The sequence below is a fragment of the Marmota flaviventris genome, chromosome 8 (genome assembly GCF_047511675.1).
Source record: "Marmota flaviventris isolate mMarFla1 chromosome 8, mMarFla1.hap1, whole genome shotgun sequence".
Lineage (NCBI taxonomy): Eukaryota > Metazoa > Chordata > Mammalia > Rodentia > Sciuridae > Marmota > Marmota flaviventris.
In genome coordinates this window covers 7,599,770-7,627,536 of record NC_092505.1, presented here as the reverse complement: position 1 = coordinate 7,627,536, position 27,767 = coordinate 7,599,770, and the positions used below count along the sequence as shown (strand labels likewise).

At 42.2% G+C, this 27,767-nt stretch overlaps 1 protein-coding gene and 1 non-coding gene across 3 annotated transcripts; both read left to right on the top strand.

The window, feature by feature from the left end:
- Chaf1b (chromatin assembly factor 1 subunit B) lies at positions 1-27,070 on the top strand. 2 transcript variants are annotated; one of them, XM_027929256.2, is made up of 14 exons: positions 1-56; positions 658-830; positions 1,499-1,631; positions 3,330-3,447; positions 3,817-3,920; positions 7,558-7,654; positions 9,591-9,675; positions 11,106-11,199; positions 15,797-15,866; positions 15,961-16,052; positions 19,440-19,602; positions 20,974-21,405; positions 24,650-24,744; positions 25,244-27,070. In XM_027929256.2, the coding sequence occupies exons 2-14, from the start codon at positions 705-707 to the stop codon at positions 25,336-25,338; spliced, it is 1,704 nt and encodes a 567-aa protein (XP_027785057.1). In that variant the 5' UTR covers positions 1-56; positions 658-704; the 3' UTR covers positions 25,339-27,070. The 2 variants fall into 2 exon arrangements, with proteins under 2 accessions (XP_027785057.1, XP_071471155.1); XM_071615054.1 differs by lacking the exon at positions 1-56 and adding an exon at positions 494-557.
- On the top strand, positions 6,051-6,122 carry LOC114087851 (small nucleolar RNA SNORD101). Its single transcript, XR_003581909.1, has one exon. It is a non-coding gene; the product is annotated as a small nucleolar RNA SNORD101 (small nucleolar RNA).
- Positions 27,071-27,767: the final 697 nt, after the last annotated feature.

Below are 27,767 nucleotides of genomic sequence, written 5' to 3'. Positions count from 1 at the left end.
GTGGCGCGCGCAACGGCGGGAGCTTGTGGCGCCGCGGACTGGCAGCTTCCCTGCAGGTATGCTTCCTGGGGTTGACCCCGCATCCCCGCAGGTTTTCCGGGCTCGCCGCGCCGGGGTGAGAGGGCCTCGCTGAGAACTGGCGGGTAGGCGGGCAGACTGCTGGGGCCGGGGTGGCTCCCGAGCGGCGCTTGTGCGGGCAGCCGGCCCCGCCCAGCGCAGCCTCCTCCCGCCAGGCCCGGGCGGGCTCCCGCTGCCCAGCGTCCGAGCCTGAGGTGGGGTCTGGTGGACCCCGCTGCCGTCCCTCGCCCGTGAGGCCCTGCCCGCGAGCTCCCTCCCCCGCCTCCTGCGGCGCCCTTTCCGGAGACGGCGCCCTCCCCGAGCGGCCCCACAGTGGACCCTTCCCTCGCCTCCGGCTTGCGCCCAGCGGGGCTCCTGCGGCGGCCGCAGCCCCCGGTCGCCCTCCCCGGGCGTGCCGCCGTGCCTTTCCGGCTTTGCCCGAGAGTCCTGCGCTGTGGGAAGCTGAGCTGAGGAGGCGCGGCTGGAGGTGGAGCGCGCAGGTGGGAAGTCGGGGTAGGGGGCGTCCTTTCCCCGGGCGGCGCGCACTTAGGCGGGTAGCGGGATTCCTGCCCAACACTGGTACTTATTCCGTTGATCCAGCTTCCCTCTGCCTTCGGAAAAAGGACCGCCCTTCAGTACTCGGGAGGATGAAAGTCATCACGTGTGAAATAGCCTGGCACAACAAGGAGCCTGTGTACAGCCTGGACTTCCAGCATGCCACGTCTGGCCGGGTCCACAGACTGGCGTCTGCGGGGGTGGACACCGCTGTCCGGGTAAAGGGGGCAGAGACCGGAAGACCCAGGGAAGCCCCACTTGGAGCCACAGTTTTCATTCTTTTATTTAAAATTTATGGCATCCTCCTCAGGTTGCTCTGTCAGCCCAGAATGCTAAATTCTTAGAACCTGAAATGAGCAATGAAAGTAAGAGTAGTGTTTGTAATTTTTTATTTTTTTTTTAAAATCTAACTTGGAATGAAACCCAGGGCCTCCTGCATGTTAGGCAAGCACTATATCACTGAGTTACATTCTCAGCCCTTTTATTTTGTGGCAGGGTCTGCTAAGTTCCCCAGGCTGATGGGAAACTTGTAACTCTCCTGCCTCAACCTCTTGAGTAGTCAGGTACAGGTGTGCACTACCATCACCAGGGAGAGTAGCTTTCTTATTTGAGTAATAGTGTCTACATTGTTCCAACTGGATGCCCATTATGTTAGAATCCTGGTCTGGGTTCCTTTGGAGTGACAATTTGCTCTAGAAAGCTGTGGGAGGGAGGACCACAGGTATGGAACTGTTCATGGTCTGATAGGAGAGATTCCTTCATTTTGTGTTTCAAAAGCAAAATTAAATTTTCTTGCTGAAAATAAGCATAGAAATGTTTTAGTACAAGCAAGGTAGTGAATGCTCATTCTTTGTTTTTTTTTAAGTGAATGTTTTGGTATCAACAGATCTGGAAGGTAGAAAAAGGACCAGATGGAAAAGCCATTGTGGAATTTTTATCCAATCTTGCTCGTCATACCAAAGCTGTCAATGTGGTGCGTTTTTCTCCAACTGGGGAAATTTTAGCATCAGGAGGAGATGGTGAGTATTGTACTTCAAAAATCCATTGGGATCTATATACCTACTTGTCTCATGTCAGTTAGTGACATTTGAGCTAAATATCCTTTTTATTTCAGGTATCACTGATCTTCTCAATCTGGCATTTCGATAGTTCAGTAAAATACTATTTGGGCAAGTGTGTCAGAGTGAGGAGATGGAGGATAACAATATTAAACTTAGAAGACCTGCTTGAAAACAGTTCTTTTCCACTTGCTCCTTGAAGATGGTTGGAATCAGGCAGGAAGGGTGCTTGTCTTTTGTCAGTGTTGCAACAGTTCTGGCTCTGTTTGGTTGTTTAATATCTGTGGTGATTAGAGTGGGTTCCATGGCTCTGTGTAATTAATTGGTTTCAGGAATTACTTTAATGAATAGCCTTCTAACTTGTCATTGTTTGGTAAGAGCAGATGGATTCAGATTTTGTGTCTGCTTAAAACTATACAGAAAAGTAAATCTTTTACCATACTTTCAAATAGTATAGAAAATGTATAAGATAAAGTAAATGTGTGTTTTTATTTGGAACAAGAGGAAAGGGAAATAGTTGAGTTCAGTGCTATGAGGCTCAGAGTGTGTCATATGTATGTGGTTTGTGTGTGTGTTTACAGGAAAAGGTAGAGGGTGGAAGACCACTGGGAGGCCAAAGTCTGTCTCCTGTGAAGTTGCACAGGACAGCTCTGGTTTTGCAAAGCCTCTTGGCCTTGAAGACCCAGAAACCTGCTATTCTTCAGTATATGTAGAGTATCCATCTGTCAGAGCCAATCATGTCAGCCAAACTCCCAGACTAATGCATGCAACCAGGGTTCTAGTCAAGTTTGAGTGGGACACATATGTTCATACATTGGCAAAATCCATTTACTTTGCTCCTATGAACATTTTTAAACAAGAAGCTAAATCATTGTCAGAAGGTTATGTAGGAAGTGTAGAGTCAAAATGTGAGGAGTCATCAGGCACAAGACATAGCTAGCTAGCATCAGGCTAAGATGACTGGTATATCCATAATGAATTGTTGACACTTAAATGGAGCATTCCATGCACCAGGCACCATGTTGTAAATGCTTTATGCATATTGACCCACTTAGCCCTCACAATAGCCCAATCAGGTAGGTATATTATTATTATTATTATTATCCTCATTTTATATGTATACATATTTTTTTAAATTATATATTTAAGTTGTCGATACACCTTTATGGTACTGAGAATTGAACCCAGTGCCTCACACATGCCGAGCAAGTGCACTACCATTGAGCCACAGGCCCCCACCCCCTCATTTTATATTGAGGAAACTGAGTCATCAAGATATTCAGTGACTTGCTGAACGTTACAGAGGAACAATTTGTAAACTTTTGCACTGGTGGGTCTTTGTCTCCCCCCCCCCCCTTTTTTTTTTTCCTATTCAGCTACATGTAGCTTATGCCTTAATTTGTTAAGGCAATGGCATTTTGCTGACTATGGGGATCCTTCTTTAAGGTGACTTTGTATAGCTCTGGTCTGAGGTTGATTTTTTTGTAATGTTAGTTTAGAAGGCACGCCTATTCTTCCTGTCCAGTTTCTTAACAAAAGTAAATCATCATGGCCACAGTGTCCACTGAACAGAAAAAATGTTGTTTAATGCCCTAAAAATCCAGAAATGGAGGAGTGTGCAGTGAAGCATGGCTTATCTGAAATTGAATCTCTCCACAGATGCTGTCATTCTGTTGTGGAAGGTGAATGATAACAAGGAGCCAGAACAGATTGCTTTTCAGGATGAGGATGAGGCTCAGCTGAATAAGGAGAACTGGACTGTTGTAAAAACCCTGAGGTGACCTAAGGAGGGACTGTGGGAGTGATTTATCTTTATCACCTGACACATTAAATGGAACATGCCTTTTGCCCTTTATATCTAACTTAAAACTTACTTATATGAGATAGTCATAAGACAATAAAAGATAAAAACATGATTAAAGAGGATTTTCTTTTATAAAGTTTTCCTTAGTAGAAAGTAATCAACATCAAATATACAAATATCTTTGAAAGCAGTTGTTTATAGCCAGTGCTAATATAATTCTTGTGGAAATTTCTAGAATCTCATTCTAATGCATGGTTCCAGAGTTTGTGTTTATAATTTTAGCAACCTTTTCCTTTTTGGGATAATGACTTTTTTTTCCTCTCTGTCCTGTTTGGGTTCTAGGGGCCACTTAGAAGATGTTTATGATATTTGCTGGGCAACTGATGGGAATTTAATGGCTTCTGCCTCTGTGGATAACACAGCCATCATATGGGATGTTAGTAAAGGTAAGAGAGGTTTTTTTATTAGTGGGGGATGGAATATTCTAAGTATTTAAAAAAGTGTAGCCTGCTTTATCTTTAAAAGCCATAAGAAAAGTTTCTGAAGTGAACTAAAATTGGTGGTTGTACTAGCAGAAGATGGATTAGTCCCATATGCCATGGGTCCAACTCAGTTTTTAGGGCTCCATTCAGAGTGTAGGAGGCTTTGCAGTGGTGTTGTGAATTACTGGTGCCTGTGAGAGGCAAATCTCATGTGCTTGAGAGGCAGACATGAGGGGAACAGGCACCAAGCAGAGGACTTGGTCATTTGTAACTAATGTGGCATTGCATCCTGGTTGGTGTAGGTGCGATCAGGTTTCCATTTTAGGAAATCAAGGAAAGCTGAGGACATTCCACTGCCTTTACAGCATTTGTTCTCTGTTCTGGGAGACAGGAGCTATGTGAGAAGTTGCAGTGGTTTCCAAAGCCAATAGTAGCTAATTCCCAGTCATCTTTATCCCCTGCAGTCCTTTATTCAGACCTTTTGTTCTCACCCAGACTCCTCCTGTACTCTTGTCTAATGTGCAGGCAACTCACTGTCTCACAACCCAAGTGCCTGGCTAGGGAGTCCAGGATTGGAGTTGGCATTGGCCGTTACTATGTACTATATCAGTTCAGTTTTCAGCTATTCTAAAAATCTCTGTTCTATCCAGCCATTTGGGCCATCCTCTTTCCAGCCTATGTCTGTCATCCTCTCACTAATCAATACCCAGTATTCTGGCATGATGAAGGACCAGTGTCACTGTCTTTTTTTTTTAAGTTGTAGATGAACACAATATCTTTGTTTATTTATTTATTTTTATATGGTGCTGAGGATCAAACCCAGGGCCTCACACGTGCAAGGCAGGCACTCTACCACTGATCTATGGCCCCAGCTCCAGTGTTACTGTCTTCTGTCCTCTTCATATCTGGCCATTGTTTTAAATGATTTCAGTTCTGTGAGGCCAGTGCATCTAGTACCCCCTCAAGCTAGTTGTAATGACCTTGAACATTGTGAGTATGCTGGCCACTACTGTAGTTGCTGGCAACAGTGGGTCTGAAATGGCTACATGGTAGTGGTGGGGGGTGCGGACAAATACACAGATTGGTATAATGTCAAAATAGGTGCTAGGAAAGGCTGTTTGGGAGAACTGCCGTGAGCTTTGGGCCCTTGTACAAACAGGCCTGACTGAAGTGAGAGAGCAAACTGTGTACATTATTTAGGAAAAGAGTGCTTCACCTGTGGGAACTGTAAGAACAGGCCCTGTGGCAGGAGTCGCCTGCCCTATCCAAGGAACAGGATGGAGTAAATGTGAGGGAGGATGGGACTTGACAATACTTGCTGATGGACTGGCTATAATTCTAAGCTTTTGGCAGCCAGGTGGATATTGGTGCCATTTCCTGAGATTAGGGACTCTGTGGGGAGAAATAGTTTTGGCAGAGTGGCTGAAGTCAAGGATACATCTTAGACCCTTGTTGCTTAACTGTTCTGCCAATGTCAACCAAGTGTCCTGCTCTTTCACTAAAACCTCATCTCCTTCAGGTTTTTGAATGTGTTTACCCTCAGCTTTGTCTTTCAGTGTGCACAAATCCTAAGTCCTCTGCTTACCGTTTTTCAGCTCCTCTGGCCTGTTATTTCCCCTCCCTTGCTCCCCAACAGAATCATATACCTGCCTGTCAGTCCCTCTGACCGTCTTTCCATCTCCATGTCCACCTTCACAGACCCCAGCTTGGGCTGAGTGCAGTTGCTTCCAAGCCTGCATTCCTTTTGCTTGTTAGGGTCAGACTGATTTGCCTTCTCCTACTAGCTATTTCAGACCTTCAGAGGTCTTCTGCATCCCTCTTCTCAACCCCTGCACCTCAATCCCAGCAGATTTCCAGAAAAGAGTTTCAGAGAGAGAAAGAGAAGTGCCATCAAGTAGAGCAGAAGGGCAGGGAGTTAGACTGAAACATGTATGTTGCATGTTGTGTGTGTATGTCACTGGCAGCTTGAAGATTGACAGTTTCGGTGGGTGGTGGGGAGCGACTTCAAAGTGAAGTGCTGGGAAAGCGACTTGCATACCACTTTTGAGGGGCTTTTCTTGCTTGCTTTGTTCCTTTTTTAAGAACGATTAAGGCTTTTGAATGATGATTTAAAGTGTCAATACTTCTTCACTCCTATTATGAGTGAAGTATAACAGTCTGGCAAACCTGTAAGTTTGGGGCTAGTCACATTTTCTGAAGGGCAGATAGGGAGCCTCATTTTGTTTAGAAGTTAGCAGAACGAGTATGAAGTTAAATTAGTAGGATTTCAGGCTGATGTTTGTTGCAGAAGAATCTAGGCCTGCAGATGGATGTAGCATCCTTGTAGGCTTGCATCCTGTGCGATAGGCTTGTATGTGTGAGTTGGTGGAAGCCTTTTGTGTGAACATCAAATCAGTCTGATTGAGGTTGATGACAAGAGATGAGGGGAATGGGTAGGGCGTTGTAAAATGACACAGGGAACCTCATCAATTAGTTGGTTGCAGTCTGCCATGGTTAAGGATTTGGTATCAGATGGATGTCAACAGAGAATACTTTGCTGAGAGCCGTAGCCAAGTAGGAATGATGCATGGCATTTTTGGTTGAAAGGTGATGCCAGCAAGCCATTGAGATGATATGATTATGTTAAGATCTGCATTCAATTGGATATTAGACCCCTGCTGTCCGCCTTGGCCTGCTACTTTGGAGCTCTAGCGGGACTCCTGGAGAGTTCCCATTGGTTGGGGAAGTGCGGTAGGAGGGAATTCCAGAGGAGGGATTTCCTGTTGGTGTAGTGTGTCCTGGGAGAAGGCCGCGTGCGTGGCATTCGTGGGACTTTTGGAAATAAAGTTTGTTCCTGCTTGAGTGGCTCGTGATTTTGTGCCCAGCCAGACTGCGGCAATACTTAAAATGTAAGAATTGAACAAATAAAAAATTGGCTGATGAAAAAAATGGTTAAGGCTCCATAACTCCTTTTTATCCAGGGAACCTCTCTGTGCTGCTGGCTTTATTTTCCGAGTATTTTCCTCAAAGTCTCTTCACCATCCCTATTAACATTGCTCCAGTTCAGGCCCTTCTTAGCTGATCTCCTAACTAGTGATTATTTTTGCCAACTCTCCTGAGCCTCAGTTTCATCTTTAAAACATGGTCACTTCCCAGTTGAGTGTTCTTTGCTCATGCCTGTGCCTTTTCCTCACCCACAGGGAATCTGGATTATATCTCTTTTCCTCACGATTTGGCTCTCACCTTACCCAGTAGCAGTTCTCAGTTACTTGTCACTACACCATCTATGCTTAGCTCATCTGTTGTAGAATACCCTTCCTGTTCCCTTTCATTCCCCCTACATCCTGCTGGATGTGAAGACATCGGGTCTTCTCTGATGCTTACTCCTGCTTCTCCTCTGATCTGTGTTGTGTTGTACCTGTCTGTAGCTGCCCTGGCTTTCCATTATTCTATGAGCTTGAGTGTAGGGGTTGTGTGGAATCGGCTGTCACAGGTTTGGAACAGAGCCTGTCTCTTGCTGTCTGCTGAATGATGCAGTGGAATAAAGGGAATAATATTTATGTCATAGTTTATATAATTTGTTCCCAAGGAGGTTTTGGTAATGCTGTTGCTTTTTTTGTAGGACAAAAGATTTCAATTTTTAATGAACATAAAAGCTATGTACAAGGAGTAACCTGGGATCCTTTGGGTCAATATGTTGCTACTCTAAGCTGTGACAGGTATGTTAGTATTTGGCAAGTTGTCTTTGCTTGGTATTTTCTGCAAAATGGTTTTTTTTTTTTTTTTAATTTTTTTTTTTTTTTGGTAGTCATAGATGGATAGAATGCCTTTCTTTTATTTGTTTATTTTTATGTGGTGCTGAGGATCAAACCCAGTGCCTCACGCAAGCTAGGCAAGCACTCTGCCGCTAAATCACAGTCCCAACCCTGCAGAGGTATTTTTATTACAACCAAGATCAATAATAGTCTAGCTCTGATTTTTTTGTTCTTTTTTTCATACTCTTATAATAAGTGGAAACTGATTAGGGCAGGTACCTTACACAGATTTAGCACTTGGTAAATCTTTATTGAAGGGTGAATTAATGTAGGAAGAACTATTATATTTGATTTCTCAGGAGAATTAAAAAGTCTTTTATGAGTGGGGCGCAGTGGTGCAGGCCTGTAATCCGAGTGGTTAGAGAGCCTGAGGCAGGAGGATCTTAAGTTCAAAGCCAGCCTCAGCAACAGAGAGGTGCTGAGCAACTCAGTGAGATCCTGTTTCTAAATAAAATACAAAAAAAGTATTGGAGATGTGGCTCGGTGGTTGAGTGCTCTTGAGTTCAGTTCCCAGTACCCCCCCCCCCCCCCCCCAAAAAAAAGTCTTTCATGAATATGACTTAAACAAAAAATGCTAGTTGGAGTATTTATTTAGCGCTCTCTCTTTCTCTCTCTCTCTTTTTTTTGTGGTGATGGAGATTGGATTTGGGGTCTCATGCATGTTATGTCAGTGCTCTATCACTGAGCCATATCTATAACTCCTATATTTGACTTTTTTTAAAATTTGTATTTGTTGTAGATGGACACAATACCTTTATTTTATTTACCTATTTTTATGTATTGCTGAGGATCGAACCCAGTGTCTCATACGTGTGAGGCAAGTGCTCCACCACTGAGCCACAACCCCAACCCCTATGTTTTACTTTTTGATGATAGTTACTAGTATAGTGATTTTAATGACCCCATTTAAATTTTTAATGACTGCATTTAAATTTAATAGAAATTAAATATTTTGTCCTTCTTGAAAAGAAGCCTTGTTGCTGTATTTATTGGTACTATTGCATTTAAGCTCTGGGGTTCCAGGTGTATTATTTAACCCATTAAGTTCCAAGTTTTTAATTCTGAATATTTTAATAAAATTGATATAAGCGCATTTAAATAGATTAGAAATCATAACCTAGAGCTTATATATTATGTAAATTATTATTTAGTAATATTATAATTAATACAATTAGATTCTTCTTATTATATGTAGTGTATTTAAGCTTTAATATCTGGGAACATAGAACAAAGTAGTTTAACATAATAGTCCTTTTAAATATTCATCCAACTACTTTTAACTAAAAAATTGAATTTAATATAACCCTGGCCTAAAAGCAACATGTAAGAGTTAGTGTTTATTTTTCATAGACTCTCCTGTTGTATTCTGGATGCCATTTATTTTATGATATTTGTGTTTTGTTCAGGCAATCAGGAGTAACCAGTTTGATTGGTTAGTAAGAATAATATGAGTTAACAACCAGATTTTCTGCTGGAGTTCCCTTAATGTTCTAAATCTCCAAGAGTGAGACTCTTTTAACACAAAACAAACTTCACTATAGTCATACAAATTGCCACTGGGACAAATGTCTAAGATCTGAAACACAAGACTGGGCCTGAAGTGTGTCTCACTTGAGAAGTTGAAACATGCACTGAAAATAAAATTGTGACATTTTTACCACTGCCGTTTCCTTAAGGTGGTTAATATTTGCCTCTGTCATAATTCTTCAATTAAGTCTAAATGTCAGTAGTACTGGTCTGCAGACTCGGAGTCCTTGGGGCAGTCATAGATTGGTAATAGATTGCTTCTGTATGAATCATAATTCATTTGCTAGAAGAGGAAAATCTATTCTTTCTTCAGGGTATTGAGGGTGTACAGCACACAGAAGAAGCGTGTGGCTTTTAATGTTTCAAAGATGCTGTCTGGAATTGGGGCCGAAGGAGAGGTATGAAATATCATGACATCCTTTCAGAAGTCTGTTAATTGAGACTTAGGAAGTCAGGAGGTCCTCCCTTGTAGCTAAATCACTGGCCTCGGGACTGGACACCTGGACTAAGTATACCATAAGGTTTCCTCTTGGAATGGAAGGGGACTGGTCTGTATGGAAATGGGGACATCTGGGGACAGGAGAGAGCCAGTGGTGGATGATCGTGGTTTGCAACCTAGCAAATCACCTGGGAGGCATTAAAAGTGAGTGTTCCCTTGGCTTGAGGTAGCAGGGTCTCCATGATTCTCAGGTCTAGCTAGAGTGTATCACAACTGATCTGGGAAGATTCTTGTATTAGGCAGCAGAAGGCAAGTTGGGTGTGGTAGTGCATGCATATAATTCCTGAGGCTGAAGCAGGAGGATTGCAAATTCAAAACCAGTCTAAACAACTTGGACTTGATCTCAAAATTTAAAGTATCCCTGGGTTCAATTCTCAGTGCCAAAAAAAAAAAAAAAAAGTTGGTTATGATGGTGCACACCTGTAATCTCAGGAATTTGGGAGGCTGAGGTAGGAGGACTGTAAATTTGAGGCCAGTCTCAGCAATTGGTGAGGCACTAAGCAACTTAGCAAGGCCCTCTCTCAAATATTAAAAGGGCTGGAGATGTGGTTCAGTGGTAAAGCACCCCTGAGTTCAGTTTCCAGTACCAAAAATAAAGGCAGGTGGGTTGAATGTTGCCTCAGCGGTAGCAGACAGTATACCATCTTGCAGGTCAGTGGAGAGCTCTGACAGAGCCAGCATAGATCACAGGGCTGGTAGTTAGGAGTAGGAAGGATCTGAAAGAACAACGAGTAGGACTCTGTTCCTAAGCAGTCATGACTTTCGAGGCAGACACTTAGGTGAGGGGGAGCAAGTCAGTTTTTGGAGCAGCAAGGGGACTTGGTGCAAACCCAGCCCAAGGGGCCAGGGGAAGGCCCTGTGGGTATAAACTGACTGGCACTGAGAGATCATGTCTATAAAGGAAGGATAGTAATGCCTGCTTCCTTCAGGTGTTCAGAATGGAATGCTAACAGTTATAAGGTATTAATAAATGGTGGCAGAGGCTGTCCCACACAGATGTTCAAGAAATGTTGTAAAAACCCGGTAAAGAGCAAAGGTCTCCTGGTTGTCTTCCTGCTTCTCTCCAGTCTTACTCTCCAGACAAACCACTGTGGTGGGGTGGGGTGTATACAGAGTTTTAAAAAATTATTATACAAACACACATACACATATGGAGACACAGATGCACATATATAACTTAACAGAAAGAGATATTCAGTTCTCATGATTATTTGATTTGTAATATGTTTTAATTTTATTTATTATTACATCGTTAATAAATGGTAAAGATTTAGTGTGTAAATCTTTATTTAAAGATTTAGAGTAATGTTTAAACTTTGTATGCTACAGGTGAGAAGTTACCGGATGTTCCATGATGACAGTATGAAGTCCTTCTTTCGTAGACTCAGTTTTACTCCGGATGGATCTTTGCTCCTCGCCCCAGGTGTGTTGACAGCTTTTGATCTAAGGGTGTGATGACAGAACAGGGGTGCCTGTGCTGCCCTTTTGTAATGCTTCTTTTCAACTCAGTGAAGTCTGATCAGAGCATTGGTCTCCAACTTGTCTCCACATTGAAACCTCCAAGGGAGCTTCCAAAAGATAGTGCTGTGTCCCACTCTAGAGATGGGAGTTTATTGGTATGGGGTGTATTACCTGGCTTTTGGAATTTTAAAAACATTTCCAAGTGATTTTGATATTCAGGTAAGTTTGGGAATGATGAAACTAGAGTGGTAAACAGTTTATTTTAGATAAATTTTTCAGTAAAAAAAATTACCAATAAAACCTTTTACTGAGTGATTTTTTTTTTATTAGACATGTATGTGGAAGTCATAGTTCTAAAGCCAAAAATAAAGTGCCTATTATTTTTATTATTCTCAAGAATGAAGCCACCTTCATTGGAGAGGGACAAGTTTGGTTGAACTAACCTGTGGGAGTTTAGTTGTCAAATCTGAAAAGTCAGCAAAATCAGCAAGGGAAAAATAGATTTATTGGCTACAGGAAGGCAGAAGGTTAAGCCCAACATGATCAGGCAGAGCAGTGTTGTGGCTAGATTGTCCACAGAGATGTCAGCTAATTTATATGGCTTGACGAACATCCTTAGCATGAAGATGACAGTATTGCCCAGGTCAGGTTTGCCACCAAGAGTCCCAGTCAGGCTGGGCATGAGTCATTCATGCATATATATGGGTGAGGCTTTAAGGAACTTTGAGAGCATTTTGGGGACACTTCGATGCAAGAAGATTCAGGACCAAGAAGTAGTAGTTGCTAATGTTGTTTATTAAAGTTACTCACAAAAATATTTTTATGCAAATTTATTTACTAAACTTAATAAAAAATCCTTTATTAAATGGCAACTCCCAAAATATCTTTAGTTAAGATAAGGTACCAGATCGGAGTTTGCTATCACCATTATTGTTTTTTGTGAGGTTAATAAATATAGGAAAATGAAATTACCCAGATTGAAAGAGATAAACAACTTTTTATGCCTTTGATAGGATTGTATTTATAGAAAAATCTAAGGGATTTAAAATATAATATAAGCATTACAAAAAAAGAATTTGATAAGGTGGCCAGTATTGGGTAAATACATAAAAATCTGTATCTTCTATACTGCAGTAAGTCTAAGAAATGGAAAGAGGAAAAGTATCCCAGTAGGAGCTGCAGGTGTAGCCTGGTGGTGGAGTGCATGCTTAGCATGAATGAGGCTCTGGGTTCAATCCCAGCACTGAGGAAGAATCCATTTATATTAGTGAAAAACCCATAAAATACATGAAAGTGAATTTAATAAAAAAAGGCACAGAATGTTTATGAAAAATTCTAGATTCTATTATTAAAGATTGTAAAACAAGTTCTTTTTTTTTAATATATTTTTTTATTAGCTGTTGACAGACCTTTATTTTATTTATTTATATGTGGTGCTGAGAATCAAACCCAGTGCCTTACACATGCTCAGCAAGCACACTACCACTGAGCCACAACCGGCCCCATAAAACAAGTTCTGTATAAATGGAAATATATTGTGTTCTGAAAATTATCACCAGTTTAATTTTCAATTTAAGTCCTATTAGAGGGTTTTTTTGTTCTGTTTTGATTTGTAGTACTGGGGATTGAACCCAGAGGTACTTCACCACTGAGCCACATCCCCCAGCCCTTTTTCTTTTTTGTTTTAGCAAGGCCTTGCTAAGTTTCCCAGGCCGGCCTTGAACTTGGCATCTGCCTACGTCAGCCTCCTGAGTAGCGGGGATTATGGTTGGGTGCCATTGAATCTACAGGTATTTTTTTTTCTTTTTCTTTTTGTGGTGCTGAGGCTTGAACCCACAGCCTTGTGCGTACAAGGCAAGCATTCTACTAAGCAAGCTATATCCCCAGCTCCCTGTTTTTTTTTGTTTGTTTGTTTTTTTTTAGTTGTAGTTGGATACAATACTTTTTAAAAATTATGTGGTGATGAGGATTGAACCCAGGGTCTTGCACTTGCTAGGTGAGCGCTCTACTGCTGAGCCACAACCCTAGCCCCTATTTTTTTTTAAATCTCAGTTTTCTTTAGTAGAACAAATGCTGACAAGTATCCGAGGAAATATGAAAAAAAAAAAAAAAAAAAGGAAAAAGAGTTGAGTGTTTGCCTCATCAGATACCAAAAAACACTCTGACACTACTGTTGTCAAATCAATATGGTATTGATATAGGACTACACTAAAAAACTAGTGAACTAGACTGAGAAACGAGAAATAGGGATATAAGGGAATTTAACATATGATCATAGGTGGAATTTTAGTGGGGAAAATAGGTTATCCAGTGAATGGTACTGAAAAACTGTATGAAAGAAGATAAAAAATTAATTCTAAGCCAGGCACTGTGGTGTACACCTGTAATCCCAAGGTTCTGGGAGGCTGAGGTAGGAGGATCACAAGTTCCAAGTTCCAGGCCATTCTCAGCAACTTAGAGAGACCTTCAGCAATTTTGCAAGACTGTGTCTCAAAAAATAAAATGGGGTTGTAGCTCAGTGGTAAAGCAATACCCCAATACCAAAAAAAGAAGGGAAAAAAAGAAAACAATTTTCAGGTAAATATAATATTTAACTATAAATACAAAAATATAGAACTCCTAAAGAAACAACAGGTCTGTTTGCATTTTAATATAAAACTTTGATAATGGCAAAAGATGCAGCAGGTTGAACTAGTGGATGGATGGTGGAACTGGAAAATAATATTTGTGTTTGTGGTATAAGGAAGAAAGGGCTGCTATATATTGTATTCAACAATCCTAATACACAGAGGAAGAAAATCTCAGAAGAAAAATGGCAGTTTGTAGCAGAGCAAAGCTACATATTGAGTGGACCACAGGAAAAGATTCTAAAACTCAGTAGGAAAGTACAGATTGAAGTATCATAACAACTAGATGTCTCTTTATTTCCATCAGACTGGAAAAATAATACTATTGCATGCAGAATGTGGGTATTGTTGCTGGGAGAGTGGGTCACCATTTTGGAAAGCAGTCTGGTAACATTTAAATGTATGTGCCATCCAGTCCATCTGTCCACATCTGAGAGCCAGTTCCTTAAGAAGTGAATGCAACCTGGAATCTAACCTGAGAGTCATGGAGGCCTCCCAGGGTTTGGCATCAGCCAAGACCTTGAGCCCAGAGACCTTGCCCATTATCTGGGTGGGGAAGATCTCACCAGAGGAGAAAACATTTTAGAAATGTGCTGAAAAATGAATAAACACTTGCCAGAAGGCTAATAGTTTGGGGCATGGTGATATGGGGATAAGCATTTTAATTTAAATATAGTAGTAAAAGATACACAACAAAATTTACCACCTTAATCATTTAAAAAAAAAAAAGTAAATGCATAGTATGTAAGGTGTGTTTCAAAGATGTTTACTGCAAGCATTGTAGTGGTTAAAAAAAAAACACACACACACACACAAAGCAATACTCATTAACAGAGGAGGTAGTTTTATACTAGTAAATAGTATGCAGCTACTAAGAAAAAAAATGCATTAGGGCTAGGGATGCAGCTCTTAGTAGAGCATTCGCCTAGTGTAAGTCAGGCCCTGGGTTCAATTCCCAGTTGCCAAAAATAAGTAGATACAAATTGACCTTCATGAGTAGTTGGCTGAGAAAAGCAAAATAAGGAAAAGTTTAAATAATATCTCATTTCTTAAGATTCTAAAAAGAATCTATCATATGGGTATACATGTGGTTGAGTTACAGCTGTCTGCATTGATTATATGAGAATAGAAGAAATATAAAAGTGACATAATGGTTTATTAAAATGGATTACTTGGAGGTGGAAAGATAGACAAGATGGGTAGAGGGTTGGCAAAGCAAGAAATAGTAAATAGACTGCTGGTACTGCTGACTGCTCTTTCTGATAGATATGAAATGGTCATATATAAAATGATATGTGTATGTGTCAAGAGATACGAACATGGAGTAGGGAGGAGTTTATAAGAGCACTTTAATGTCACAGCCTCTCCCTGGTAGGCTTTGCCCTGGCTTTCTGTACATCTAGAGTAAGTGAGGACAAGCTGTCAGAACTGTTCCCCAGAGCAGTCAGGCTCTGCTTGAGGCTGGGGATTGCTGCACTGGCTGGCTCTCCTTGCATAGTCAAGTCTGGATCAGGCAGATGGGGAAAAGCCCGGGTCTCAGTCTCTGGATGACAACCAAGGACTAAATCCAGGGACAGAGAGTCGGCTCCTAGGCGGATCCTGGGCAGCTGGATCTAGTTTCAGGCTTCATCAGCTTGATTTGCCTGGATTTTCAAAAATGTTTTATATAGCAAGGGTTCCCTACTTTATGATCCAGTTCCCAGGGAGCTGCCAGACCCTCAGGTGAAGATGCAGATAGGTAGAACTGGAGTAAAGAGCAAAAACAGATAGTGATGGAATATTTGTACTTGTCTTCAATAATAAAATAACATTGTCCAGAGAATACCATTATGGGGGAAAACTTGACAAGCCAGAATTGAAGGCTCTTAAACTTTTGCTGGAGAACAGTCTAACCTAACACTGACTTACCTCTCTTTTCCTTCTGTTCCACAGCTGGATGTGTGGAATCCGGTGAAAATGTAATGAATACAACTTATGTTTTCTCCAGGAAAAATCTCAAAAGGTATACAATAGAGGGAGTATTTGAGATGCTTGCCCTCTCTTTGTGCTTTTGCTGAGCGGCAGTGTCTATTTCTAAACTATGTTTAATTTTTTAGGCCTATTGCCCATCTTCCATGTCCTAGCAAAGCCACGCTCGCTGTTCGCTGCTGCCCTGTCTACTTCGAATTGAGGCCGTTGATGGAAACAGGTACCCTTAGGGCCATAGTGCTGTGCTGTGTTCTTTCTGAGGCAGGTCACTGGTCGGGTGGGGATTGCATGTGTTTTGGGAAAAGGTGTGTATGTGGGTTTGATTCACTCTTTTTTTTTTTTTTTTATTATTGATACTTAAAAATTGTACCTATTTTTTTATTGATACTTAAAAATTGAACCTATTTATGTTAATGTGCAATATGATGTTTTGATACATGTATGTATTATGTAACGTTCAAATCAGGACATATCTGTCTCAAACATTTATCATTTCTTTATTTTGTACCAGGGATTAAACCCAGGAGTGCTTAACCTCTGAGCCATATCACCAGCCCTTTCATATATTTTATTTAGAGACAGGGTCTTGCTGAGTTGCTAAATGCCTCACTAAATTTCTGAGGCTGGCTTTGAATTTACAGTCCTCCTGCCTCAGCCTCCTGAGCTACTGGGATTACAGGCATACACCACTGCTCTGCCCAGCTATCATTTTTTTGTTGTGAAAACATTGAAAATTTTTTCTTGTAGGCTTTCTGAAATATACAGGATAGTTGTGTCATCTATATTCATCATCCACAGCAGAATTTCTATCTCCTGTTCTGTAACTTAGTACCTATTGACCAACCTTTCCTAATTCCTCCCTCTCCCTCTTTTCTCCCTCATATCTGGTAATTGATATTCTATTCTCGCCTTTTATGAGATCATCAGTTTGTTACCCTTAAAAGTTGGAGCAAGGACTGATGTTATCAACATGTATGTCAGCTTTTTTTCCCCATTGTCCAGAATACATTTTCTTGCTTACCACAACTTTAGAGAATAATAAGTGCTAGTTTTGTGTTTCTGCTGATTGAATGTCATTCATTATTGATTTTCTAGGCAGTAAAATTATGTGTAAATTAGGTTTTTGTTTTTAACTCCCTCCCCCAGCTGCTTTTAAAATTTTTCTTTTTATCAATGACTTTAGGCAATATAAATATGATGTGCCTAGATGTAGTTTTATTCATATTTCTTGTGCTTGGGGGTTCATTGAATTTCTTAAGTCAATCAGTTTATAGTTTTTATCAAATTAGGGTGTTCTTGCAAGTGATTGTTGTCCTATTCATCAGGGACTTTGATGATGTATTAAGCTGTTTGAAGTTATCCCATGGCTTATTGATGACAGTTTCCTTTTTCAGGTTTTTTTCCCTCTCTGTGCTTTGATTTAGAAGTTTTGACAGCTGTGTTTTGAGCTCATTAATTTTTTCTTCTGTATGATCTACCTGTGGTCCTGTCCAGTGTATTTTTCATCTGTGACATGCAGTTTTCATCTCTTGAAGTTTAGTTTCAGTTTGAGTCTTTCCTGTATATTCTTGTCTCTGTGTGTGTGTGTGTGTGGAGGGTACCGGGGGTTGAACTCAGGGGCATGTAACCACTGAACCACATCCCCAGCCCTATTTTGTATTTTATTTAGAGACAGCACCTCCCTGAGTTGCTTAGTGCCTCACTCTTTGCTGAGGCTGGCTTTGAACTCTTGATCCTCCTACCTCAGGCTCCCAAAGCTCTGGGATTACAGGTGTGCGCCACTGTGCCTGGCAACCCATGTCTTTTAATATGTTGCTTCTTTTCTCTTGCTTCTTGAGCTTATAGAGTACAGTTACAATAACTTTTGATGTTTTTGTATATAAGGTTATTTTTTTATTTCCTCCTAATTGTGGGTAATATTTTCCTGGCTCCTCACATGCTTTGAACTTATGCAAGCATTGTGAAATTTACCTTAGTGGATGTGCTGGATAGTTTCATTCCTATAAGTTTTCTTGAGGTTTACTCTGGGATGTAGGGAAGTTACTTAAAAACATTTTGATTCTTTTGGGTCTTGGTTTTAAGCTTTGTTAGATGCCGTCACAGTAGCATTTGGTCTTGGGCCAATTTTCCCTATTCTTGAGGCAAATCATTCTGAATAATCTATGCCCTGTGAAATATGAAGCTTCTCACTGAGTTGGTTTTTTGTCACTATGACCAAAATTCCTGACATAAACAACTTAAAGGAGGAAAGGTTTATTTTGGTTATGGTTTCAGTTGGTTAGCTCCAAGGCAAAAACATGTTATAAAGGTGTGGCAGAAGAAAGCTGCTTATGGTAGCCAGGAAGCTGAAGAGGGCATTGAAGGGGCCAGGAACAATATAAACCCTTCTTAGGGGCTGCCCTCAGTGACTTTTACTTCCTCCAACTAGGTCCCACCTCCCAGTAGTTCATTCAGCTAATGGATTAATCTGTCATATCCATCAAATGGATTAATCCACTCATGAAGACATAGCCCTCAAAATTCAATCATCATCTAAAAGCCCTACCTCAGAAACTTGCTGCATTTGGAGACCTTGCTTTCAAAACATGAGCTTATGGGGGACATTCCAGATCCAAGTTGTAGCATCCATGCTGGCTGGATTCCTGGCCTGCTGTGAGCTTCAGGGATTGCTCTTTCTTTCTGATAGATCTTGCTCAGCCTCAGGTACTGTCCTCACAGGTATGCACTGCTCAGTACTCAGGTGATGACTCAAAGCTCTTTGCAACTCTTTCTATAGCTTTTGTGTCCCTGCCTGTGAGCACTGGCTGCCTTGGCCTTTCCCAGCTGCCTGCTCTGTCTTCTCGACTAGGGGTCTGAGAGGCCTGATCTAGGTTCTCGCTACCTTTTTGGCACCTGGAAGCACACCAGGCAGTAATTTGAGGCAATTGTAGGACTTAACTCACTTGCTGCATTTCTCAGAGATCATCCTTTGTTGCCTGATGGCTAGTGTCTTGAAAACGTGCTTTATATATTTTACCTGGTATTTTAGTGGTTTTCAAGTGAAGGGTTGGTCTCTGTTATTCCTGTTATTCTGCTGGAAGCAGAAGCTGTTTTTGACTTTTTAACTCTTTTTTTTTTTTTTAAATATTTATTTATTTTTTTAGTTTTCAGTGGACACAACATCTTTGTTTGTATGTGGTGCTGAGGATCGAACCCGGGCCGCACGCATGCCAGGCGAGCGTGCTACCGCTTGAGCCACATCCGCAGCCCGACTTTTTAACTCTTAATGTAAATGAATATAGCCAGATTGACAGAGCATTATAGCATCTCCTGGTGGAATGTTTCTAAATATACCATGTGTTTTCTTATCAGAACGTGACCACTCAGAATGACTTCTTCCCTTTTCTTGTCTTTTTCGGACCTCGGTGCCCATGGCATACTGTCCTTACTGTTGTGTTCCTTTGTACATTTATTTTATTCATATATAAAGAATTCTTTGTAAAGAACAGCAAACTGGTTTTTAGTAAAGCTCTCATTTACATTTCCCTGAGACAGGGCTTTTTGAGGGAATTGGTTATTTCCTTTGGGAACTTGATTTTGTCCTCTGTTCTGCCCATCTCCTCTGCAGATCAGGGATCACATGAGCCAGCCATGGAACTGTTGAGCCTGCCCTACCGCGTGGTGTTTGCAGTGGCTTCTGAGGATTCCGTGCTGCTCTATGACACCCAGCAGCCTTTCCCCTTTGGCTTCGTGTCTAACATACATTACCACACCCTGAGTGATATTTCGTGGTGAGTGCTTGCCAATGAGCAAAGGAGGAGATAGAGTCCTGTGACCTGGGTACACCTTGGGCTAGGAGATATGTCAATACTAAAAATGGCCCTTTTGGCCCCATTTGCCAGTCACATTAAAAGGAAAAAGTTCTGGTTTGCTGCGAAGCTTGCTTCCTGGTTTAACAGTTGTAGGTTTGATGTCATTCAGGTTGCCCTATGGGACTAGTGGAGCTCTCATAAACTGCAGGGAGGCCCCAGGGACTTCCTCATCATTTGGGATCTTGTTAGGTTCTCTGAAGGAAACTCACTGATAAGCCATTGGGAGTGGTGTCACTTGGCGCTCTGCTCTCCCTCGGCCACTTTTTGGTCCCTAATTTTTTTTTTTTTTGTGGTGCTGGGGATTGAACCCAGGGCCTTGTGCATGTGAGGCAAGCACTCTACCAACTGAGCTAGATCCCCAGTCCTCCTGATTTGGCCTCTGCTGCCTGCCTGGACCTGCATGTGCTTTAGCTGGGGCCTGGCCACCCACCATCTATTTCTTACTCTTTATTGCTCTTTTTTATTTCTCTGTTCTTTTAAAAAATTTTTTTTTTATCTTGAGAAAGGAAAAGATCATCTATCTCATTGTTATTTATATGAAAGTTAATAATAGTGCAGATGAGTTGTGGTGACTTAGCTGAGATAGGATTGGGGAGGGAAGCTACATGCTGTGTTTATCAGCTTTCTGTTGCTGTGAGATACCTGAGAAAAACAACTTAAGGAGGAAAGATTTATTTGGTCTCAGAGGCTTCAGTTCCTGGTCAACTTTCGGCCAAAGGTGAGGCAGAACAACAGAGTGGAGGTGTGTACAGAGCAAAGCCTCTCACCTCCTGGCACCCAGGAAGCAGAAAGGGAGAGTGTACCAGGGACCAGGGACAGGATATACCCTTCCTAGGTATGCCGGGTGACTCCCCTCTTCCAAGCAGGCCCCACCTTCTAAAGGTTCCACTACCTCCCAGTAGTGCCACCCACTGGGATCTGGGTCTTTTTTTTTTTTCTTTTTTTTTTAGTTGTAGTTGGACACAATATCTTTATTTTGTTTATTTTTATGTGGTGCTGAGGATTGAACCCAGGACCTCACATGTACTAGGCAAGCATTCTACCACTGAGCCATAACCCAACCCATTATTTATTTATTTTTGAGACAGGTTCTTGTCCTGTTGCCCAGGCTGGACTCTTAGCACCTGAGCTCAAGTGGTCCTCCTGCATCAGGCTTCTGAGTAGTATGTAGTCACAGGCTGCTGCACCCAGTTCATCAGACTTTATTTTCTGATTAGTCATGAGAGTGTTAAATATGGGTTGTAGATGTCACTAAAGTCTTTAACTTTTTTCTCTGCTTTGGGAACAAAGGTCCAGCGATGGGGCTTTCCTGGCCATTTCTTCCACAGATGGTTATTGCTCATTTGTGACATTTGAGAAAGATGAACTTGGCATTCCGTTGAAAGAGAAGCCTGTTTTGAGCATGAGAACTCTTGATAAAGCAAAGAAAACTAAAAGTCAGATGCACCAAGGATCTTTACCAGGACCCAGATTGGGAGAGGGGACCCCCAGCAGCAGAATCCACGACTCCAGCAGTCCCTCTACAAGTCCCTCGTCATCTGGACAGCCTCCAGCCCCAGCAGCCCTCAAGGACACTCCTTCAGTAACTCCTGGCATCAAAAACTCCTTGCCAGGGCCTTCAGAGGAGAAGACCCTACAGCCCAGTAGTCAAAACACGAAAGCGCACCCATCCCGGAGGGTCACTCTGAACACATTACAAGCCTGGAGCAAGACCACCCCCCGGTAAGCACATTTGACAAAACAAGAAGTTGACATTGTAAAGTGAACACTCCCCGTCTGTTCAAGGTAGAAGTCTGCAGTGAGTCCTTCCCGCTATTATGAGAGGTTGCTTGACATTAAATCTGAGGGCGTCATGTTCTGGCTCACAGGCCTCTGCCAGTTCCTTCATTCCTAGCTGCTGTGTAGGCACCCGGACTGAGATTTGGTCACAGCCTGCCATCCAGGACCATAACCACTCGCTGTGGTTAATCTGTGTTCCCAGACACTCTGCCTTTGCAGCCTCTGTGTCAGCCTCTTTTGGGTTCATTGTATTGTCTGTCCCCTTGGTAACACCAAAGTCCTCCTGAAAGACCCATCTGAGTGTGTCTTCATTGTTTAAGGACTTTGTGGCCCTTCAGCCCTTTACTCTGTCACCACCCATCACATTCAATAGCAGATGTTTGGTTTAGGCCTCGGTTTCCTCTGTTAGATTATGAGCCTGGAAATATGTCCTCATTTTGTACCTGTGCTCTTTTTCCTAAGATGGTACCAGGTGCTTCATGACAGGTGGGAAATAAAAGGGAGTGCTGTGTTAGCTTTCTGTCACTGAGATAAATGTCTGAGACAAGTCAGCCTAGAAGGAGGAATGAATGTCTTTCTTTGGCTCATGGTTTCAGAGGTTTTAGTCCATAGTCACTTGGTCCTGTTGCTCTGGGCCTGTGGTAGCCCAGTGCATTGTGGCAGGAACAGTGGTGGGGTAGCCTGCTCACTCATGGAGTCTGGGAATCAAAGGTAGGGAGGAAAAGGCCAGGGAACCCAAATCCCCTTCAAGAGCATGTCTGCCAGCATCTTAATTCCACCGGTACCACTTCACAATGGCTCTTCCTCCCAGTAGTGTCATAGTCTTGGGAGCAAACCTTTAGATGTGGGCCTTTGGGCAACACTCAGTCAAGCTATAGCCAAGTGCCTTCTTTTTTTTGAGATACTGGGAATTGAACCTGTAACCTTGCACATGTTAAGCCAGTACTGAGCTATATTCCAGCCCTTTTTATTGTATTTTCTGATAGGTTCTTGCTAAGTTGCCTAGACTGACCTTGAACTTGAGATCCTCCTGCCTCAGTCCCCTAAGTAACTGGACTTACAGTATACCTTTAACCATTTTATTTGGTTCTTTTCTTTTCTTTTTTTTTTAGTTGTCAACGGACCTTTATTTATTGATATGCGGTGCTAAGAATCGACACACATGCTAGGCGAGCTCTCTGCCTCTGAGCCCCAGCCCCTTATTTTGTTCTTCTTCTTCTTTTTTTTTTTTTTTTTATTGGTACTGGGGATTGATCCCAGGAGCACTTAACCCTTTTTTAAAAATTTTGATACACAGGATCTTGCTAAATTGCTTAAGGCCTCATTAAGTTGCTGAGGCTAGTCTTGAATTTATAATCCCCCTGCCTCAGTCTGCCAGTTGCTGGGGATTACAGGCATGCACTACCATGTCTGGCTGTTTTGTTTTATTCTTGATTAGCACATAATAACTGTATGTTAATGTGGGGTACACAGCAATATTTTTTTTATTTAAATATTTTTAGTTGTAGATGGACACAATACATTTATTTGTTTTTCTTTATTTGGCGCTGAGGAGCAAACGCAGGCCGCACACATGCTAGGTGAGTGCTCTACCACTTAGGCACAACCCCAGCCCCATACACAGCAGTATTTTGATACATGTATACCTCATGTCCTGATCAGATCATCTTAAATACTTACCATTTGCATGGTGGGAACATTCAGGATCCTGTGTTAAATGCACACCACTTGTTGTAACCACATCACCCTGCTGTGCAGTAGAATCCATTCCTCCTATCTAGCTGACCTTGGACCCATTGGCCAGCCTTTCCCCATCCCTCCTCCTCTTGCCACCCTGCCCTCCAGTTTCTGGTGGCCACTTTCCTAGTCTTGACTTCTACGAGATCAGCTTTTTTAGATTCTAGATGGTGCAACTATGTTGTTCTTGTCTTCTGTTCCTGGTTTCCTACCATAATGTCCTCCAGGTTTATCCATGTTGTTGCAAATGCCCAGATACCCTCCTTTCTGTGGCAGAGTAGTGCTCTGTTGTTTATAAGGAATGTCTTCTTGAGCTACCTGGTCACCAGGAACAAAGGGCTCCCTATGATGCTATGGCTATTTCTCCCCCTTCTCACCAGTCAGCTGACTTCATCCATGTTGCTGCCCCTGCCACAGAACGCTTTGCATGTCCTACTGATGCCAAGCAGTGCTGGCCTTTGGTTTTCCTTTCTTTTTACCTCTGATGCCCAGTTATCCCCTGTGACTCTGCACTTCCTCTCCACCAATCCCTCTACCTCCTCATGTTCCAGATGGACTAGGTGGAGAGGGAGATGACAGGGCAGGAATGGGAAGTGAGGCACAGTACGAGCACTCTCTGCCCCCATTCCCCGCTGTGCTCTAATGTCTTTATTGGCTTAGTCACAGTGTGGTTCAGGTGTAGTGCTCAGCTCTTTCTAAATCTCTCATTTCTACAGAATAGCAGTATGGGTTTTTTTTTTGTTTTGTTTTGTTTTTTGTTTTTCTGTATGTTTTTAGATAGTGGAAGGCATTCTTTGAAATATTTTTGGTATTAAATTGCTTTCCTCTTCTGATTTCTTCTAAACTATTTACCAAGTTTCTTGCATTTGTAATTAAAAAGAGAAAAATAGTCATTGAAAAATTAAGGCTCTGGATTTTAAAAAAAGGATTATCTATGTTTGGTGCTTTCCATATGTAGAAATTTTGATAACCTTATGTATACAGTATTCAGTAAGGTGCTCACTGGACCATTGTTAATTAACAGAACTCAGCTTTTGTTTAAAGCTTTTAGATGACTGGTTATGGTTTGAGTTGACCATTATAAGTGTGATAGTTAAACTTAGTAGGTGGATGTAATCCTTTCTAAATAACTGGGCACTATATGATCGTCTGAACTTTTTTTGGGAACTAGGGATTGAACCTAGGGGGCACTTAACTACTGAGCCACATCCCTACCCTTTTTTATTTTAATTTTTTTTTTTTTATTTTTGAGACAGTGCCTTGCTAAATTGCTAAGGCTGGCTTTGAACTTGTAGTCCTTCTGCCTCAGCCTCCAAGTCACTGGGATTACAGGCGTTGGACCACTGTGCCTGGCTCAGGTGAACTTTGGTAGTTTTGATATTTAATATCATACATAAATAAGTTTTGTAATACTAATGAGCCATTCTTTCCTTTTATTTTTTTAATCAAGGAGAATAAATTTAACACCCTTAAAGTCAGATACACCACCAAATTCTGTACCAACCAGTATAATTTCTACCTCTTCCACAGAAGAAATTCAGTTAGGTAAGTGATGTTGTTAATGGTTTTAATGCTTCTCTTTTGTTCTTTTGGAAATTAGCACCACCCAATTTTATATCACTTCTAAGAGAGTAAGGATGCATCCTGATGCAACTGTCTTCTAAGAATCCCTGCCTGGATGTTTATCTTAAAATAAGGCAATCCCTGTGATCTGTCTTGAGTTCAGGAAGAGTGGTCTAGATTGGGTTTCTTGACCTGATGACTTCATGATTGGGCAGGATAATTTTGTTCTATTGTGGGGTATTATCAGCATCCTCAGATTGTACCCCTGCTCTGTGACATTTTCAAATGTCACCAAACATTGCCCACTTCCCTTGACAGACAGTTGCCCCTGATGGAGAACCGTGGTATAGATCCCATCTTAGCAACACAGGCTCTTGCTGGCAGTTCCATTCCTCATCTTGGCTCTGTGTTTTGTTATGTCAGCTTTAAGCCTACAGAAGTCCTCATTCACTTGCCTATTTTGTGTTTATTGATATTTCAGAGATGCCTGGAGACCCTCAGGGCAGTCCTCCAGAGCTCAAGCAGCCCAGACTTGACGAGGACCGAGGAAGCCCCCAAAGCCTGGACCCTTGCTAGGACCTTGACTGCTGCCCGTGGGCCTGCTGGGCAGTGCCTGGGCATGTAGCAAGGCAGTGAGGAGGGAGACGCCCAGGCCAGTGGCATCGGAGCCAAATAGACATTCAGAAGTTGATTTCTGTAACAGAAAAAGCACATGTACTGATTTTTCTCCAGAAATACGCATACTTTTGTATTTGGTATCCATCTTTACCATGGGGATGTGACTGTTGTAATAGACTAAATCCTCTTTTTGGTGAGTTTCTGAAACTGGAGCATTCAACATTATTTGAGGTGAAAATCAGTAAATCCTTCCTTGAAACTGTCAGGAAAGTACAGCTGTGCTGTGGGGGACTTGCAACACAGGAGCAGAGAGAAGAGAAAGTGATTTGAGGAGGTTTATATTGTTGATTTTTAGAATGTTAGAAGTGATTATTAGATTTAGCTTCTAATTAGTTGATTATTCAAATTTTAGAAGTTATGTTTTTTCCCTGATTTTAAAGGTAATAATGCTCATTCTGGAAAGTTAGTAAACTACAGTGAAGAAAAAAAATAAATGGGGCTGGAGGTGAGACTCCCTCATTATCTCACTATTAGAAGAAACTCTTGTTGATTTCTAAGCATATTTTCTTCTTAGCATTTTTATGGATTTTTCTTTTTAAAGACAGCTGAGATTTTACTTCAGATACAATTTGTATCTGAATAGGTTTACTTTTTAGATTGGCTTTTCAAAGCCAAAAAAAAAAAAAAACCCCAAAACAGCAGTTTATGTCTCTTGCTTTCCCTGGGACCCAGGAAAATCATATGTTCTCTTTTTCTATTAGGAATAAATGTGAGAGTTGGCACTGGGTGTAGGAGGGGCTGTTGTCGTCTGAGGGCGGCCATCTCGGGAGTTTGGAGCCTCTCAGCTCAGGACGTGCTTCCTGGGTGATGTGGTTGAGAGGTGGTTAGTTACCTGATGGCACATGGGCTAGGCTCACTTTAGAAGCTCATGCAGCTACTGTGCTGACAAGAGTTGCATGATGTCTGCTGCTTTCACACATGGCCTGGACAAGCCATGCAGATAAGGGTGGTGAGCCCAGGGCTTCCTTCCCAGGCTGGAACAGACCACAGAGTGAAGGATGGAGTGGGCTGAGGAGAGGAAGAACATTCTTCTTAGCTTTGTCTGTAACAACAAAGAAAATGGGAAGAAGCATCAGTTTGTTGCTTAATCCACATCTGGGTAAACCAGAAGGAGTTTGCCATTCTTTAGATAAGAAGGTGTAAAGTCAGGATGACTCATGGCATGGAGAACTGACAGGTGAATGTGTATGCACTTGTTATAATGCAGGTGTGGGTTACATCAAGAAGGAAAAGGTTTAACTTGTCATGTACTGTCCCTTTTGACCAGTGGTTCTAAGTTATAGCTGTGCACTGAGGTCACACCAAGAACTGACATCACCCCTAGGCCTGGGGCCCCCGCCAGAGAAACAGCTACAAACCACACATGTAGCTGGTGGTTGTTGATCATTTTGATCACATGTTCCTGATCTCAGTGAGCAGCCTGTTTCCCAGCCACACTCAAGGCAGGGACAGTGTCAGGTTTAAAAAAATCTGTCTCTTGTACAACTAAAATGGGGGAACTAAGGGGGAGGCAGGGACACACCTTCAGCCAGACTACTAACTGCCTGTTCATCAGCTGTCACTCTTGAATATAAATGATAAAATTGGCAATAAATGACAGTGATGTCACTTTATTGTGGTCTAAAACCCAGCCCGTCTCTGTCTGCATAATTCGTTGGGGTCTGTCTGCATAATTCATTGGGGATGCCTTTTGCACAGGAGCCCACCTGCAGGCCAGGTGCTGTTCTCTTACAAACGGTCTACCACTCTGGGTGGGGTTCATATGGGGTTTTTGTTGTTTCCAGATGTCTCCAGTAAGTCTGCTGTTAAATATTAGTCCCTGCTGCTAGATGGCTGGAAGGGAATGAGGCCCAGGAAACTGCCTGGGAGAACAAGTGTGACAAGGGCAGGGTCTGCCTCTGCCTGGGTGTTTCAGGAGGGATGCTGATGGGTGGCCTGGATAGCACTGAGGAGAGAGGCAGTAGAGGCAGAGCCTCCATTGCACCAGGGTGCAGGGGCCTCTGGGCCTGCAGTGATAACCAGGCTGACCAGCCTTAAGGAGGCGCCCACAGGCAAGGCTCCCTGGCAGTCTGGATGCCACAGTGGGTAGCAGCCAGTCAGGTCTTTTTTAGTCCTCCTTTGCTCAGTTTTGCCCCTGTTGTCTTTGCTGAAAGCACCACTTGCCACTTTGCTAATGCCCTGACCCTTGTAACCAAAATAGTTATCAGTGTCCATTTTAAGCAACTTTGTGGCCCTGAGGCCTTAGCGCTGGGGATATCCTGGGTGCTAGAAGATGGACTGGTCTACTCCTGTTCCCACTTTGGAGTCTCATGTACTCCCACAGGGTC

What these genes read in the sequence shown, in the direction of transcription:
- Chaf1b (XM_027929256.2), top strand. Translation starts at nt 705, where the DNA reads ATGAAAGTCATCACGTGTGAAATAGCCTGGCACAACAAGGAGCCTGTG. An exon ending in CATATGGGATGTTAGTAAAG is followed by an intron (nt 3,921 to 7,557) that starts GTAAGAGAGGTT and finishes CTTTTTTTGTAG; the next exon opens with GACAAAAGATTTCAATTTTT. An exon ending in TGGAGCAAGACCACCCCCCG is followed by an intron (nt 21,406 to 24,649) that starts GTAAGCACATTT and finishes TTTTTAATCAAG; the next exon opens with GAGAATAAATTTAACACCCT.